This window comes from Sander vitreus, chromosome 13 (assembly GCF_031162955.1).
Source record: "Sander vitreus isolate 19-12246 chromosome 13, sanVit1, whole genome shotgun sequence".
Classification (NCBI taxonomy): Eukaryota; Metazoa; Chordata; class Actinopteri; order Perciformes; family Percidae; genus Sander; species Sander vitreus.
In genome coordinates this window covers 5,440,927-5,457,845 of record NC_135867.1, presented here as the reverse complement: position 1 = coordinate 5,457,845, position 16,919 = coordinate 5,440,927, and the positions used below count along the sequence as shown (strand labels likewise).

Sequence of the window (16,919 nt, the reverse complement as noted above, 5' to 3'; positions counted from 1 at the left end):
CCTTACATTAGAAGATTTATTTGGAAGATGTTCGTATTTACAGTATATGCACAGTATTTTCATCGTTTCACTTTAATGGCATTGCCACACTCCCAAGTTTCAGTAGTGGGAACATGTGGGAAATTGATGTAATTTAATCAGTGGAGATGGAACAGTCTACTCTATTGCAGTCCAATGTTCCCCCTTTATTCATGTGCATGGAGATGATCTTCCTTCAATGACACTGCAATCCATGTCATATACTAAAGTTTCAGTTGGGAAAAAGTAGCAAATTTATGCCATTTAATTAGTGGGGATGGAACACTCTTCTCTATCGCGGTCCAATTTTCTGAGTAAGCTGATGAGACACTTGAAAAGAATTTAAAAAAAACTTGCATAATGCAGCTTAAATATCCATGCCGATGTGTAATTTATTAGCGAGCAGAAGTACTTACACTGGACCTCCAGGTATTTCTGTGCTTGGAAGTCCTTGACTGCAGGGTGATCTACGATGCAAGCCACTGGTACACCATCGTCCTCCTTACTAACAATGAATGTCAGCCGGCTGGTTACTGTGTACATCTTGTCGTAGGTCAGCTCAACTCTGGGCTTGCCTATGGGAAACATGAAACATCAACATAAGCAGACTTAAACAAAGCAATACAGGTGCGTTTGGGATTTCACTTAAAATATGAATGAGCCTCACGTGGAAAGTCCATAAACCTCACTTCACTCACTGTGGTCTGGCAGGACCCAGTTAGGTAAAGGACTGAATTCCTTAGTAAGCATAGCCTGAAAGCTAATTAGCTTCAAACCAAAAAACCGCATGTATACAGTATTTTCTCCTTCACCACAAGTACTCCTCAACCTCATTTGAGGAATAACTGAGGGGTTGAAAAGAATGGAGGCTGTACCAGAAACATTATAGTTGTCTCTATGTATCCATAGCCATTTATCCTTTGCGAGGTTGCAGAGGTTTGGTGCCTATTCCATCCCACACTGGATGGTGGGGTACACCCTGGAGAGGTTATCGGTCTATCATAGGTTAACACATACAAACATATAAACTGACAACCACACACACATACAATTTAGAGGCTCCAAATAACCTGACATGCATGTCTTTTTACTGTGGGAGGAAGGGGACTGCCCATTTCTCCGACGCTCCATTGTTCCGACCATATAGGCTTTTGTGGATCCCACGTAACTTCTAGGCAAGTCCCTCCCTACGAAGCAGATCGATTGGTTGGGGTTAGGCATTGACCTCAAGTGGTTAAGGTTAGGATAGCCGACTGGTCAGGGAATAGGACCTGAAGTAATCGGGTTACGTTACCTTGCGTAAGCATGGACGCCTGGCCAATAGTAGTGTGTGAATGCTATTGAAGGGCGGGCCTTGACTCGAAGTTGAGTGTGTTCCATAATAAAGCTTAAAGGAACACGCCGACTTATTGGGACTTTAGCTTATTCACCGTAACCCTCAGAGTAAGACAAGTCGATACATACCCATCTCGTGTCCGTGCGTGTCGCTGTCTGACGGTTCCACCAGTAGCTTAGCCTAGCACAGAACCTGCAGGTAACTGGTTCCAACTAGCCTACTGCTCCGAATAAGTGACAAAATAATGCCAACATGTTCCTATTTACATGTTGTGATTTGTAGAGTCACAGCGTGTACAAAAAATAACGTAACATGAGACACAGCCATCTTCTAACCGTAAACAAACCGGGAACTATATTCTCAGAAAGGCTTGCTGCAAAGCAAATCACTCCGCCCAAGTAGCAGAAGTAGCAGAGCTTCACCCTCATTTTACAGTGTTTGCTCTGTAAAATCACACAGACAATATGTTCTCAAAAGCAATGGAGAGACTACCTCATCACAGCCATACAAAATAAGAGGGATAGCTGCAGACGGCCCTGCACGGCAGAGTCACAAACAGAGATTGATTATTTTTACCCCATTGTCCTACTTCCTAACAGTCTGATGTACAACTGTGTGTGTTTGTGTCCCATCAATAAAACAAATACTGGAAGCAAAACAAGTGAGAGAGCCTGCCAAGAGAAATGTAGCTCAGCGTAAATTCTGTCAGGGAGACTTCTATTACGTTGTCTCTCTTCTCTTTAACTGATCAGCTGGGCAGTGGGTGTTACGGTTCTGTATACCAATTAGAATCGGGCACTTATGTCCTAACCAATCACAGCATACTACCATGTTTTAAATCTGTTCTCTCTCCTGCTTCTGTCAGTTGTATTTTCAGACGAGAGTGCGACCTGCCTCCTCCCCTTCTACCTCCAGGCATTTTCGACGGTGTTCTCGGTCTTTTCCCGGCTGACGGCTCGTTTTTACGTCTTCGGATTTCTCTCACCACCACCAGTGTCTAGATTCCATTGGGGGATGTGTTTGGTTTTCCTAAACATTAGATTTGTATAGATACCCCTTTACAATGGAGTCTAATCTCCAAATAATTATGTTTGTTCTTACTTGGTTATATCTTATTAATAAATGTTTGCATATCTGCAACGGAGTCTCTCCTGATTGAAATGCTACAGGAGAACATCTGTCTTAATGCAAACAATTGCATCCATCAGTATATCATTTAGCTGTAAAATATGTTCTAAGAGCACATGCTACCCACCCCTGTACTGCAGCTCAGCTGCTGTGGTGATACAGTCACCGTGGTGACAGCTATCTCTTTGAAACCTGTGTGATGTGCCTGGTGTAAAAGAACAGGTTGTCATGAATAAATGCCACTAGAGGCTTTAGGTTCATGAAAGCACCTGAAACGGGAACCTGATGGGTCTGCTTAAATCAAAATGTCTTGAGATGCATGAAACAGCGGTGGAAAGATGTCTTTATTTAAGTCCTGGGTCTCTGGATCTCTTGCTTTACAGCTCAGGGATTCATTGTACATTTATTACACTTACCTAGTAAAGTGTCTATGGGTTTGAAACCTGCACAAAGGCAACTAACTAAGGAATACATGTCAACATTTTTTTTAAATTACCATAAATTGTAATGTGGCTGTCAGATCAGTAGAACTCTATCTTAATTTCTGCCACTCTGCTTTCTTTAACCAACGACTGCTACTGCTCAGTGCTATTGTGAAATATTGGAAGTGACAGATATTCACCTCAAACTACAGTTTGAGCTGAATTTGTTTTTTTTGTTTTCTCCTCGCTGGGATTGAGGTTGCATGACCACAGAGCAGCCACGAGCTGACCATCCATGTGTGCTGGGTAATGATTAGTTACTGTTTTTCAGAAGGGTAACGAATGATTAGTTACTGTTTTTCAGAAGGGTAACGAATGATTAGTTACTGTTTTTCAAAAGTAAAAACAATAACTACCCTTCTGAAAAACAGTAACTAATCATTCATTACCCTTCTGAAAAAGAGTAACTACCCTTCTGAAAAAGGGTAACTAATTATTCGTTACCCTTCTGAAAAAGAGTAACTACCCTTCTGAAAAAGGGTAACTATACCCTTCTGGAAAACAGTAACTACCCTTCTGAAAAACAATAACTAATCATTCGTTACCCTTCTGAAAAACAGTAACTACCCTTATGAAAAAGGGTAACTAATCATTCGTTACCCTTCTGAAAAACAGTAACTACCCTTATGAAAAAGGGTAACTAATCATTCGTTACCCTTCAGTAACTACCCTTCTGAAAAACAGTAACTAAACATTCGTTACTCTTTCAAAAACAGTAACTAATCATTAACTACCCATTTTCTTGTGTACCTTATTGTAAAGTGTTACCATAAATAATTATTGATTTTCAAATATTGCACCTGTCAATATAGAACAAAATATTCTGTAGCCTATTTTGCCGTCAATACTGCCAACGTTGTCTTTGCTGTAATCAATTCAGTCTATATTTATGTTTAACATGAAGTATAATGCTTGTGTGCAGTAAATCATTGGGAAACGTACACGTGTACAGACAAGGTTAGCAGCAGCAGCGCCACATCAGACACATTTCTGGTGTGTAAAGACAGAAAAATCCACGCAGCTGACACGCAACAGAAACGCCACGTTCACGCCACGCAGCCAGTGTGTGGCCGGCCTAACACGCTAGTCTACATCTACAACGTTCCACTTCCGGGATTGCTCCGTTGCCACTGGAAATTTCGCTGTATGTCACTCTTATCGACCAGATGTCCGTTACCTTATGCTTTCTTTGTGTTGGAATTTTAAACTCTGGTGGATTTCTGAGGACTATGGTTAACTGCTCCTCAGATCTCTGCAGGGTAAATCCAGACAGCTGCTAGACCATCTGTCCAATCTGAGTTTTCTGTTGCACGACTAAAACAACCTTTGAACGTACAAGTTCCACCAAAACAAGTTCCTTCCCGAGGCTATTTTGCAGAGGCACCGTGGCTCTGCCCGGTGCTTAGCACCGCCCAAGACGATTGTGATTGGTTTAAAGAAATGCCAATAAATGAGAGCACGTTTTTCTCCCATCCTGGAATACTGTGTGGACTAGCCAGACCCTCCTCCGCAGCGCTGTGGAGGAAGGTCTGGCAAAGCGAAACTACCAACACGCTAGCCAGCTAGCACTAGTCACAATAGCACTGCAATCAAATTAGCTTGCAAATTATCCATTAACAAGCTAGGTAGCTTGGTCGCTGGGCAAAAAGTAAGCACAGTTTAGCATTTATGCCATCAACGCTTGTCTCATACTAATACCACACTGTATAGTGTAAGATACTCTATCACAAGTAAAAGCCATGCATTAAAAATGTTACTTACGTAAAAGTATGCAGTAAGTATAATTAGGAAAATATACTTACATTTTCAATTTTAACTAAAAGTTAAATTACTTTGCAGAAAAATGACCCCTGTGACTGTTATACTGTTGTATCATTATATTATTACTACTATGCATTGCCATAGAAACAGATCTGTTGTAGTTGGTTACGCTGGAGCTCATTTTGAACTATTAACTAATGATTTTTTTCATTATGGATTCATCTGCTGAATATATTCAAATGATCGATTGCTTGATTTGTAAAAAAGAAAATCAAAAAATAGTGATTTTCTCGCAATTACATTGTTCTGTCCAACCAACAGTCCAAACCTCAAAAATATTATAAATAAATGTATATTATTAAAACAAAAAAAAAAAAAAAAAACTCAAATCTGTGAAGCTGGAAACATGACAGTGAAATGTTTTTGCATGCGAAATGACTTAAAAATAGTTGCCAGTTAATTTTCTTTCACTTTACTAATTGTTTCAGCTCTAGGCCTACTTGTATAAACTGTCTGACAGTTTAGTTTATAAAAAAGTGATATTTTATAAGCTCTTCAAGTGTTTCTTCTGATAAAATCTTAATTTGTAAAGTAGTACAACTATCAAGTAGGTGACAATGATGTGACTTTAACAGAACTAGAAAAGCTGTTATATAGTGAATTAGTGCTGACTTAATAAAAGCTCTTTATTTGAAAAAGGTTATGCTGTGTTAAGCACTAAGAACTTTCTGAGAGACTAACTTTGGAGTGTGGCCTGTAGAGAAGAACATCACTGAAAGGCAGTGGAAGTTCAAGTGGCACTTTAAGTGTTTTGTCGATGCTAAAATGCAATCTCAGTTTTTTCCTGTGCCTCCGCTACGTTTACTTCTTTAACTGTTATAGTTTAACCACATTCTTCTGGAGTAGTAAATGAGTCGTGTCTAGTTAAAAAAAATGTATGTCTCTACAGCCGTTTTACTATGAACAAAATATTCTTTTATCCGCTTATAGAGTCTTCCTGCTGGGGTACAGCGGGGTAATTGAAATCACCCTGCAGTTGTCTCATAAGCCTTGAGGCTAATGGCTGTTTTGATCCATGTCAGTCAATAAAGTACCCTACCTACTGGCTTTTCTTTTCATACCTTCTTCTTTTCTTTCATCTTAAAATAGCAGAAATGAATGACCTGCACTGCTACAACTCCCTCTTTTCATAACTGTCACTGCAGTGTAAGATATGCATAAGATGTATCAGTGCCAGGGCAACAACAGGATAAATGTAAAAGAAAAGATAAGGTGATAACGGTGAAATAATAACTCTGTGCATATTAGGAGAGATTGTTAGATTTACATTGGCAAGCATGACAATCACAACCTTTAAATGATATTTAAGAGAGGCTGATTATCCCTCAAGGTAATTAAGTTAAATTCTGGGGACGTTTAATTAGAAATAAGTCTGCCAGGCAAGAAGCCACAGCCGGAGGAAATTTAAGTAATTCTGTCCTAGTGTCAGAACTCTGGCACCCTCAGCCATTCTTATTCCTTCCATCTTCCATTTCCTTGCACTCCTTTGTCTTACGCATTTTCGGCATCAGAAGAGCAATACCAGGTTTCGTTTTCACAACATGGCTGCAGTGTCAACTAAACAAACTGTGGAGTTAATTTACATAGTTTACTAAAGAGCTAGAATTAAAATGGCAGTAGTGTCAGTTAAGTTGTACTTGCAAAGACTAAATGAAACAGGATGGATTTTAGAAATGGGCCCGCCATTGTTTTAGGCTGTTTCAGCTTAAAGGAGAATTCCGGTTGATTTCAACACGTAGCTTTGTTGTTTGCTGTCAGTAGCAAGAAAAACTAAAACAATTGGTGCACAGCAAATTTGACTGGAATATTGGATTGTATGAGTTCGACAATCGACTTGTGTTGACTTGACCGGAAAACAGGAAACAAACAGAGGTATGTGCACTGGCTGGATTAACACAACTTTTATGCCTTTCTGTCACATCTACTGCAGTCAGATTCTTTGTGTTCCCTCAGAAGGAATCACTGCACATGGGTATGCACTTGTAATGACATTTCGAGCATGTGTAGAGGCTTAAAACACGTTTAAAACTTGCCCTGTTTAAGCCTGTTGGGTGCTAACGCTAGCAGGAGGATAACACGGTGTAGGCAGCACCAATGGTTTTCGATTTTTTTGCTACTGCCAACACTCCAAATTTCCAAACAACAGAGCTACGTGTTGAAATTGAGATTTAAGTAGTAGCACCTTTTCACCCGTGACGAAAATGGATTAAAAAGCAAATGGCATGCTCCAAATGCTGTCTTAACAGGTGAGCCTTTAAGTACCACTGAGTATTGTGTTATGGCAAAAAGAAATGTGCATCTATCAATGGTCGAACTTTAAAGAGTGCCAGCCTATTCTGTAAATGGCAATGCATTCCCAACACAGAGAAAACAGCATGGATGACGGGTTGAGTTTTCTTTTTTTCCGTTATAGAAATAATCATTTTGTGTAATTCAATAAAACAAGCACATGAGCATTGTTTCAAAGTTCAGTTAGTGAGCTGGAGGAAAATATAAACTAAAAGCAAATAAAGTTAAAGCAAACTGACAAATAAAAACATGATGGATAGAGATAGTTTTGTATGGAGACACTGTGGCAAGATTCCATTTAAAGGAGATGCATTAAATGCCTTAATAGTGTATAAGTATTTCATAGAGACTAGTCACTGCATCCACTTAGCCTGCGACCACACACACCATTAGCCAGTGTGTTTCTCGTGTTACTGTCAGCTTTCTGCAAGATTTTTTAAACATCATTTAGTAATCATTATAAGGAATTAAATTAATGAACATAGCTAGATTTCTGTTGATATTTATTGGCCATATATTCATTTAACCCACGTTTCTAACATGTTTTACATGTGCATGAAAAAGAGTAAGTGAAAGTATCACTGTAACTGTCTCATGGTAGAATAATAGGAAACATGACATGTTGTGGTAGATCCTGGTGTCCGAAATATTTAAATACAAAGTTGGACTGAATCTGACACTGCCAGTTAACTTATAGGATATTCACTTCCAGATGTCTAAAATTAGTCTGTTTCTATAGATTCACTAGAGAGCATTTGCACAATTAAGATACATTTTAGTAATTAGTAATTCTCTGTAATGACACGGTAGCTACCTGTCATTTGACTAAGACATTTAGGAGCTTCAATGAAAAGTGACCACAGGAGAATTACCTTTGGCTATTCAATACTTACAGCCTAAGCATTGCCAACACTTGCACGTATGCACTGGTCAGCATTGCATTGCAAGAAGATTGGACTGAATGTCAACAGTCAATTTTTTGTGATGTTAACAGCTAGTTCTAAGACAATCCCTGAACTTGGCACATTGGAACATTCTCAGATTTGAGCTGACCACTAAGGGTTTAATTTGCTGCAGTGTAGAGGTGAAGCTGCTCAGGGCCTTCTACACAACTTCTGATTAGGACCTTTGTTTCAAAGTCTTTACAAAGCTTACTGTCTGGGCTCTGAGGTGGAGCTGCCTGGCAGGACGCCTGTTCACCCCTGAGGTCTGCTCAAGACTTCTAAAGCTCAGCCACCTTTGATGAAGGCATGAAAGTTGTCACGGTGCCAACAGGCCCGGGCCACCAATGCACATCAACACTGCTTTAATGGAAACTATTCAAAGTCTCAGCAGAGCTCCATTTAAAAAGCAACAGCATTGATGCAAGCACTAAATAAGGAATAGCCAGGAATGAAAGACAGAAACTGGCCCTAAAAATGGTTCATTTATATACATGGCATAGGGGTTTAAAAGATGCATACATGCATGCAAAAGTTAGAATTTAGCAAACACCTACAGAAAGTGTGAAGTGTGTTTTTGGAAACAATGAGAATTGTAAGACCAGTGGCAAAGTAGTGAAATGTAGAATCTATCTCAGAAGGATTTTCATTCCATGGCAAACACATTCTGTACAATAACTCAACAAATGTAACTACAGCCTGTATGTCTGACAGCACAGCTAACAGCTAATGGTAAAACTAAATCTATGAATGATTCCATGGTAAACCAGAGTTATTGCAAGTTATGTTTTCCACCTTCTTGTCATTTATTGTGCATGCTACCTTATATTTACCAGTTGTTATTTTTACATTAATAAAATTAAGATATGTCATGCATGTGATTGGTACCATAGGGTTTAACCAAAATCTAATATATATATATATATATATATATGTTAGTCTTGTCTTAGTTACTTAGACTTTGTGAACATTTTAGTGTAGTTTTAGTCAAGACAATGTAATAGAATTTAGTCAAACTTAAAGGTCCCATATTCTAAAATATGAGATTTTCCTGTCTTTTTTATTTTTAATCTGGTCGAGGTACATTATAAATACTGTGAAGGGTCAAAACGCTCAATCCACAGAAAAATGCACACAGCCCGTATTCAGAAAGTGTACATTCAAACGAGCTATCATGACTTCCGTACGGTTGTGATGTCACAACTATACTTTATATAGGTAGAAAGTGGCGCTACATTGCCGTTACAGTCATTCCCCAGCTGCAATGATGGTGCAGAGACCCTAAAAGTACAGCTATGGAAGACCTGGAAATGCTGACCAATCAGAATAGGCTGTAATTTTTTGGAGGGTGTCTTAAAGAGACAGGCGCTAAAACAAAGCGTTTCAGAGAGAGGGTGAATACAGGTATATTCAGACAGTATGAGAAACATTATGTTTTTTGAACATTAAAGCATTTAAACATGTTCTAGTAAAAACCCAAAATACGTATACGTATGAACCTGAAAATTAGCATAACATGGGACCTTTAAGCAAAATGCATCCACTACTCAATGGGGGAGTTAACAGGGGAAGAACATTTCATGTTCATTGTGACTTCTAAATGGCACGGTCAGGTGACAGGAGTATATCGGCTGGGTCAATAATCAGAAGCTTTGAAAGCATACAGTACATGGCTTTCTTCTTTCTTTTGCTATTATGTGGAATTTCTGTATAGTTCCATGTTTTTTCAATGTGAGGGGAACAGTAGACGCAGGTGCAGTTTTCTTTCTTCTGCGAGGTGACACATCATACAGCCCTTTTTCTCTGGTTCATTGAACACAGTGTGTTTGTCTCACACAGATGTGTTCTTTGTTCAGATAACCAATTGAAAAAAACGTTAGACAGATGAGTGAATAGTTGTGAAAGGAACTTTAACTCTGATACTGCATAAGTGCCTTTATGTCTTATGAGAGGAAATGTCTTGATTGATGATTGGGATTGTCTCTTTGTGTGCGGGGCTGACCCACCTGGAAGCTCTTTATCTCCCTTCATCCATCTGATGGTAGCGGCAGGCTTACTGCTCATGGCAGTGCAGGTCATCTCTGTCTCGTTGCCCTCGCTCAGGACCTCATCCCGCGCCTCGATGATGGGGTTACCTGGAGGAACTACGACAGGACACACACACATAACTCAGTAAACATTGGGGAAATATATTATTTCTACACCCTGAGCACAACATGATGAGAAGACAACAGAGCTGACAGAGAGGAGAGGTTTTTTTTAGGTTTACATTTTTTTTAAGTAGGGCAGATGACAAATACAAAGGTGCAGAATACCCATAATACTGGGCATTTTGATGGATGGCTATAATTCAACAAATTTATTACACTTATTAATTACATGCATGACTCTATATAACAAATATTTGTTTATATGTTTAACAATATATACATTCTTTAAATCTTTTTTTTTTATATACAAAAGTTACATTTAGCTTTGTTGCAAATTACAAGGTTAAGTATTGTGGAAGAAATGTGTTATCTATTTCATTTTAATTACAATAGTTCTATAAAATTGCTCATCTCCAAGTCTTTTGTACGCCCTTTAGTACACATTGTATACCTTTGATAGAATATTCAAAATAAAGCAATATGTGTAGAAAAAAAAAACATCCAAAAAGATGACTGATTAGGTATCAGCTAATGGCCTAGTTAATACGTTTGCATATTCCCATGTACTCACTAGTCATATGATTTCTTGAGGCATTTCTTCCTAACTGATATTTAAGAAGAAATAAAGCACACAGTTACTGTATTTTGTTTCTGCCTCCTCATGCTTTGGGTTTGAATACTTTTCATGAAAATGTGAGGGGTAAACATTCAAGCTAAAACAGGATGCTGATGCTCTTTAACAAGCTTGTCTGCAATAGAAAGTTGATGACAGCCTTAGAATCAATCAGAATTTAAATAAGGGCTTTTATCACTCGATGGCACACTCTGAACTGATTGTAAGTATGTTCATTTTCAAACAATGTAACCTGATCAGCACTTGCTTAGAGGGGTCATGTAGGACATTATTCAAAAGTAAACTCTCACAAACTAGTAAAGCCATGCATGCTTACATACTAGGGCAGGTAATTTAATATTATTGTTTATCTTTCAGTGAGCGTATCATGACGATGTGCTCATTATGTGGAGAATCTGTTTGTTCAATTGCATTGAACACCAATTTGATTTGTGTTATTTCACACTGTTGTGCCATATCATATCAATATTGGAATCTAAATTCATATTGATATCTTGATATGGATTTCAGCTATCAACCATCCCTAATGCACGCTACTAAAATGACATAGATAGAAGTGAAATTGTGCATGCATGTTACATAAACCATGCATACAATTCATTACAGTGAAACTTTGCACATAACTAGAGTTTATTACACAAGTGTGTCATTTCAGTAGTCTGTTTGCCTTGTTTCATGAATGTGTGTATACAGTTTAACATGGCTACTGTATATTTGCTTGTTTAAACATTATGACAAGACCTAAAAAGCAAGCACATATGAAATACCTGATTTTCCTGTTTCAAACTTCATTGTAGCGGCTGTCAGAGCTTCTTGCAGTTTTCATAGCGAGCTGTCAACCATGTTGCTCAGCGGGTGAATGTATGCTGTCTTCCACAGTCTAAATGTTGATTTATTGGCTTTAGCTCCCTGCTAACTTTTATTGTTTGTGTGTAGCTTCATGTGTGTGTGTGTGTGTGTGTGTGTGTGTGCTTTGCTGTTGTACCTAGCACAGTGATGTCAGCGTAGGCTTCTTGCGGGGGGTCTGTGTAGAGCTGACAAACATATCGACCCTCGTCTGAGAGTGAGACATTTGAAAACGACACCCGCAGCTCGTTGTCTGAGAAGTTCACCAGCTGAAAGCGAGCGTCTTTCAGTGCTGAAGGAGAAAACACACACAATAACATTTTATAATTCAGCCTGTTCTCATGAACCATATGTTCAAAATGTATGTGCACTATAAATCGTATGTAGTCAACATTTTTTTCTCGCTGTATGCACCACATTGACTGCTGCTGTATACGAACACGGCTGGCCACGTAGGGAGGAGGTCGGTGTGAATAGGAGTGCTTTAAAACAAAGGACTTTAATGCCAGGGAGCGGAGTTCGCTTCCCAGGGAAATGAGTGTTCCTTGGGAGTGTTTAAAGCTTAAGTGCGTAACACTTTTATAATAATGAACGTCCGATTCATTCAAGACATTGCCAAATGAGTTGATACAAAGTTAATTAAGAATAACCGCTCCACAAATCTCTCTCTGTATTTCTCTGCATAGCTATGTTCAGAAGATTGTCATCCGGTGACTATCGAGCGCAGAAAATCGAGTGAAGAGTCCATCATGTTTTTTAATCCTCCGTGTCCTCCTTGGCTACTAGCTACTAGGGGGTGTTGCGCGATCATGGAAGGCTTGTATCATGTGGATGCGCCATCAGTTTTGTTGTCATTACTTCATTACAGAATTCATCATGGGGGAGAGAAACTAAGCACTATAGCTTTAAATCCAAACCACGATCTTTTTGCTAAACCTAACTAGTCGTTTTAGTGACTAGCGTTAAACTTAACTTTCGTGGCCTCATAACACTCACTTTTTGTGGCCTAAATAAAATCGCAATGTCCGCCGAAACGACCGGCAGTGCTTTGTACCTGGCTCAAAGTTACCTATTCTCGGGTAACTGAACAACCAACTACTGCTGATACAACAGAGCACCATGCGGAGCACCATGCGGAGCACCATGCGGAGCACCGTAGCTGGCGTCTCAGAGCTCTGTAGCGGCTAAACACATCTTCCAACTGCTGCTGATCTGGTTGAGCTGTGACATAGGTCTGTAACCAGTGTCACGAAGCCCTGTAGCGGCTAGCAACTGCCGCTCTGTGTCATGGAGCTTGTAGACAGCCAATGTAGCCGGTGTCACGTGACCAGGGGGCGGTCTCCTAGTTTCGTACGATATCATACATTTTGGTGTGCATACATTTTCGTACTTTATCATACGAAACCCGTTCATGAGAATGCGTTGTATAATTTATATGACACATGCATAGTATAATAACATTAAATAATACAAGTAATGTTGACGTCAAATGCTGTAATACATCTATATAAAACAGTAATCTTTACACTTTACAATTCATCGTAAATCTTTAAGTATTTGAACACATTTCCTTTTCACTCTAGCATCAGATGAACTGTGTAGCATTTGGAGCCCTTTATGTGCACAATCCCTCAATTTTAGTTGGACAAACAAATGGACAAACAAACTTCATTAATATTTGCTGTCAAATCCTTTGCAGTGATTGACTGTTTGAGGTCAACGACCCACAGACATCAGAAGAGCCTATCATGACAGCTGGCATCTTTCCTGTGATGCTGCGCCAGTCCTGTACAGCAGCCATCTTTACTTCCTTTGAGTTTGTTCATCAGATGACACAGCTATTCAAGATTATTTCGGTTACACTTTACTTGAAGGTATCTGCATTAGAGTGACATGAAACTGTCATGAACGTCTCATGACATAACGCTTCTTTTAGTTAAGTGTCATTCAGTTTTTCTCATGACAAGTTATGGTTAGGGTTAGGGTTCATGTGTCATGTGTTCATGACAGTGTCATGTCAATCTTATGTAGATACCTTCAAGTAAAGTGTTACCAATATTTCACTGTTACCATTCCAACGTTTTTTTCTGTCATCCACTTGTTATTTCTGAGTTGACTTAGAACAACTTCTTTGTTTGTTTACTTTTTGCACAGTAACACTTAACATGTATTTTTGATTTGAATGCCTACATTTGGCTATGTACTTTTATTTTTTATTTTGTTTTGTTTAAGCCATTGCAGGTTTCTACCACACCCTCACGTGTATTTTTGTATTTCTTCAATGTAATGTGTTTTTTATGTATTGTGAAACTAAAGTTCTACAGCTGTGTCGACGTCTCTGTTGTTAATGGAAGGAACTATTCTTCTGGCTCTCGCACAGGAATACGATGTTCCAATTCTTAATCCCACGTACGGAGCTCTGATTGGATCAATGATGTTCAAACAATGTTGTCATAACTTAGATAGAATAGATAGTACAGAAATGATGGTGAGGGCTACAAAAATAAAACCCAAGTTGTATTAACTGCTTCCATTCCATTAAAATGTGATCCATAATGCAAATTAAGTTGTCCTACAATCCAGGGCTGCAACTAAAAACTAATTTTATTATTGATTTAGCTGCTGAATGATCATGTGGTCTATTAATCTTTTCTAAAGCCCAGGGTTATGTCAATAAAATGTTTGTTTTGTCTTACTAGCGCTCCAGAAGCAAATATATATTCAGTTTAGTATCACATGAGACAAAACACAAGCAGCAAATCCTCACAATCAGGAAAAAGCAATTTGGGCATTTTTTAGATTAAGAAAATAATTGAATGATTTTCTGTCAACCAATTAGTCACTTAACCATGTCAACAGTCAAAATGTAAAACACTGCTTTTTTTTTATTTATCAGGAGGTTCTTTGAGTCGTTTTAGTTCCACACTAGCCTAAAAGGTAGAGCCATTCAGCAGTCCTGCTTTCTGGTGGAGGCATGCTTGTGTACACATAATTATTTAATAGTTTTATAGGTTTTAAGCAGAAAAATGCCACTACTCATTGTTGCTTGACGTGTTTTACAACTTAAAGCATGTTTCAAAGAACTTTCCAGAGAGAGAAAAAAAAAATAATAATACCTCAATCTAATTAGTCAACAATCAATCACAGTGCAAAGTAATGTATGCATGCAGCAATGAAAAGAAAAGGAGATCAAATTAAAACACAAGACCCATATTTACACGTTTATAACACCTTTCTGTTTAGCATGTGCAGACATATAGCACATGCTAACAACATGGTCATCCTTGGCTGTCCTTCAGTTGGCCTACAGTGGAATTGAGGATATATCCATAAATCCAGTCTCTTCCTCATCTGTAGCCACTTTCATCTTGCTTTACCTTGTTTGCCCATCTACCTAAGCACGCTATCAGTTGTAATATAGAATGACAACATGTGGTTAAGATGAAAGCCTACCCGTCTCCATCCCTCTTTGATGTCCTGATAAATTCTGCTCTGATTGACAGCAACTCCAGGCTCTTTGCACTCTGCACTCCCCTAGTATAGATCTGTGTACGCTCTGTTTTTTTCATAGCGCTTAAAGCATTAAACATGGAAACATCTGACACAGAAGACCTCAAAACAGACCACCTGGCTACATTATGTTTTCATAGATGATTTCACAGAAGGAAGATGATGCTGCAGTATTTGCCTGTAATGTCAAGCGAGAGAGACAGAGAGAGTGATTGAAATACAGGAGAAAAAGGAGGGAGGGGTACCGCCAGTGAGAAGTATAATACTAATCACCACAATTGATTTTGTGCATCATTAAACAAGAACATCAAGCAAATTTTTAAGTGATACCATAGGGCCGACTGGAGATGAAGCTTGTCACCACATTAAGAAAAGAGATGTGGAAAGAAATCTGCATCCAAAATAAAAAAAAAAAACAATTCAATCTTAACAATTCAATCTTAACAAACAGTTATGCTCTGTTCGACCATACTGTTGGGTGCTCTGTCAATAACATAATGTGGTGCTGCCACCTTCCCACTTCTCTCTGTCTTTGATTATCCTGCCACAAAGGTCTGCTGACAATACTCCAAACAACAAATGCCTAAGAAGTACAACCACACTAGGGAAAAGTTGGAAAGAAGTAATCTGAAAATGCAGTTTACAAGGGCGTTATTTTTCATGCAAATGTTTTCCATACACAGGTTGGTCAAATGCACCAAAAATGGTTTGTTTCAATTAGTGCAGCTATTAGTTTCTTTAGTTACACAATGATGTACTTATTGTGGCACATGAATAGTATACCCCAATTAGTGCAGCTCATTCAAAAGCCTTGTTAGACCTGATTAAAATGAGAGGTAAGAATCTAATCCTAATGATTTAATTGAATTAAATGCTCCCAGATTCAAACATACTGGTGCTGCAGTATCCAGATGCAATGAAGAAAGCATTCAAGATTCAGAGCTGCTCTGGAGGGACAAACTCTACTCACACTTTTTGCTACAATTATGATATATAGATATATGGATCAAATAGATTAATTGAAGAGCAGTGTGGTAAATGGCATCCAATGATATAAATGTACAATATGTAATTTTCTGCCACTAGGGGTCTTTTAATCGAAACCACGGATGTAATACACAGCCTTTTGATGATGTCGTGAAGTTGTGTGGGATCACGGGAGTTGTAGTCTTAATTGTTAACCACCATTGCCGATTAAAACATAATGTAGAGCCATCCCACTAACCTCATTTTCAGTGACATGAAAGCTAAGGTAGCTGTTGCTAGGAGCAGTTAACGTACTGTTTGTCGTGTCAATTGAAGAAATATGCTGACTGTAAATTGACTTACAACAAGGTGTTATTCTTATGCACCCTTGATGCCATTTCCTGTCACGGTTTCCATGGATGCAGCTAGGCATCATGCCAGCTATGCAAGGCGATGACGTCCCCTTGCTTAATCCTGGCTACAAAGCTCTGATTGGTGGATTGTTTTAATCAACTGGTGGAAACAGCTGTCAATGATCACAACAGCAGACACGCTGACCAAATCACAGATGTTGGTGATGATTCAGAGCTCTGGAGCCAGACTACAAATATTTCACAAGACCAGTGGTGGAATGTAACGCAATGTAAGTACATTTACTCAAGTACTGTGCTGTACTTAAGTACACATTTGAGGTAGTTGTACTTGAGTCTTTTCATGCCACTTTCTACTTCTACTCTACATTTCAGAGAAAAATATTGCACTTTTTATTCCACTATATTAATCTGACAGCTTAGTGTA

At 38.7% G+C, this 16,919-nt stretch overlaps 1 protein-coding gene across 2 annotated transcripts in view; it reads right to left on the bottom strand.

Annotated features, from left to right (window-relative positions):
• The window catches only part of cadm1a (cell adhesion molecule 1a), a 404,039-nt gene that overhangs the window by 73,342 nt on the left and 313,778 nt on the right, over positions 1-16,919 (bottom strand). For both annotated transcript variants that reach the window (XM_078266264.1, XM_078266265.1), the window contains 3 exons: positions 11,785-11,937; positions 10,022-10,159; positions 435-593 (listed from right to left, as the gene is read on the bottom strand). In XM_078266264.1, coding sequence (XP_078122390.1) covers positions 435-593; positions 10,022-10,159; positions 11,785-11,937 — 450 coding nt within the window. The remainder of the gene's footprint in view (positions 1-434; positions 594-10,021; positions 10,160-11,784; positions 11,938-16,919) is intronic.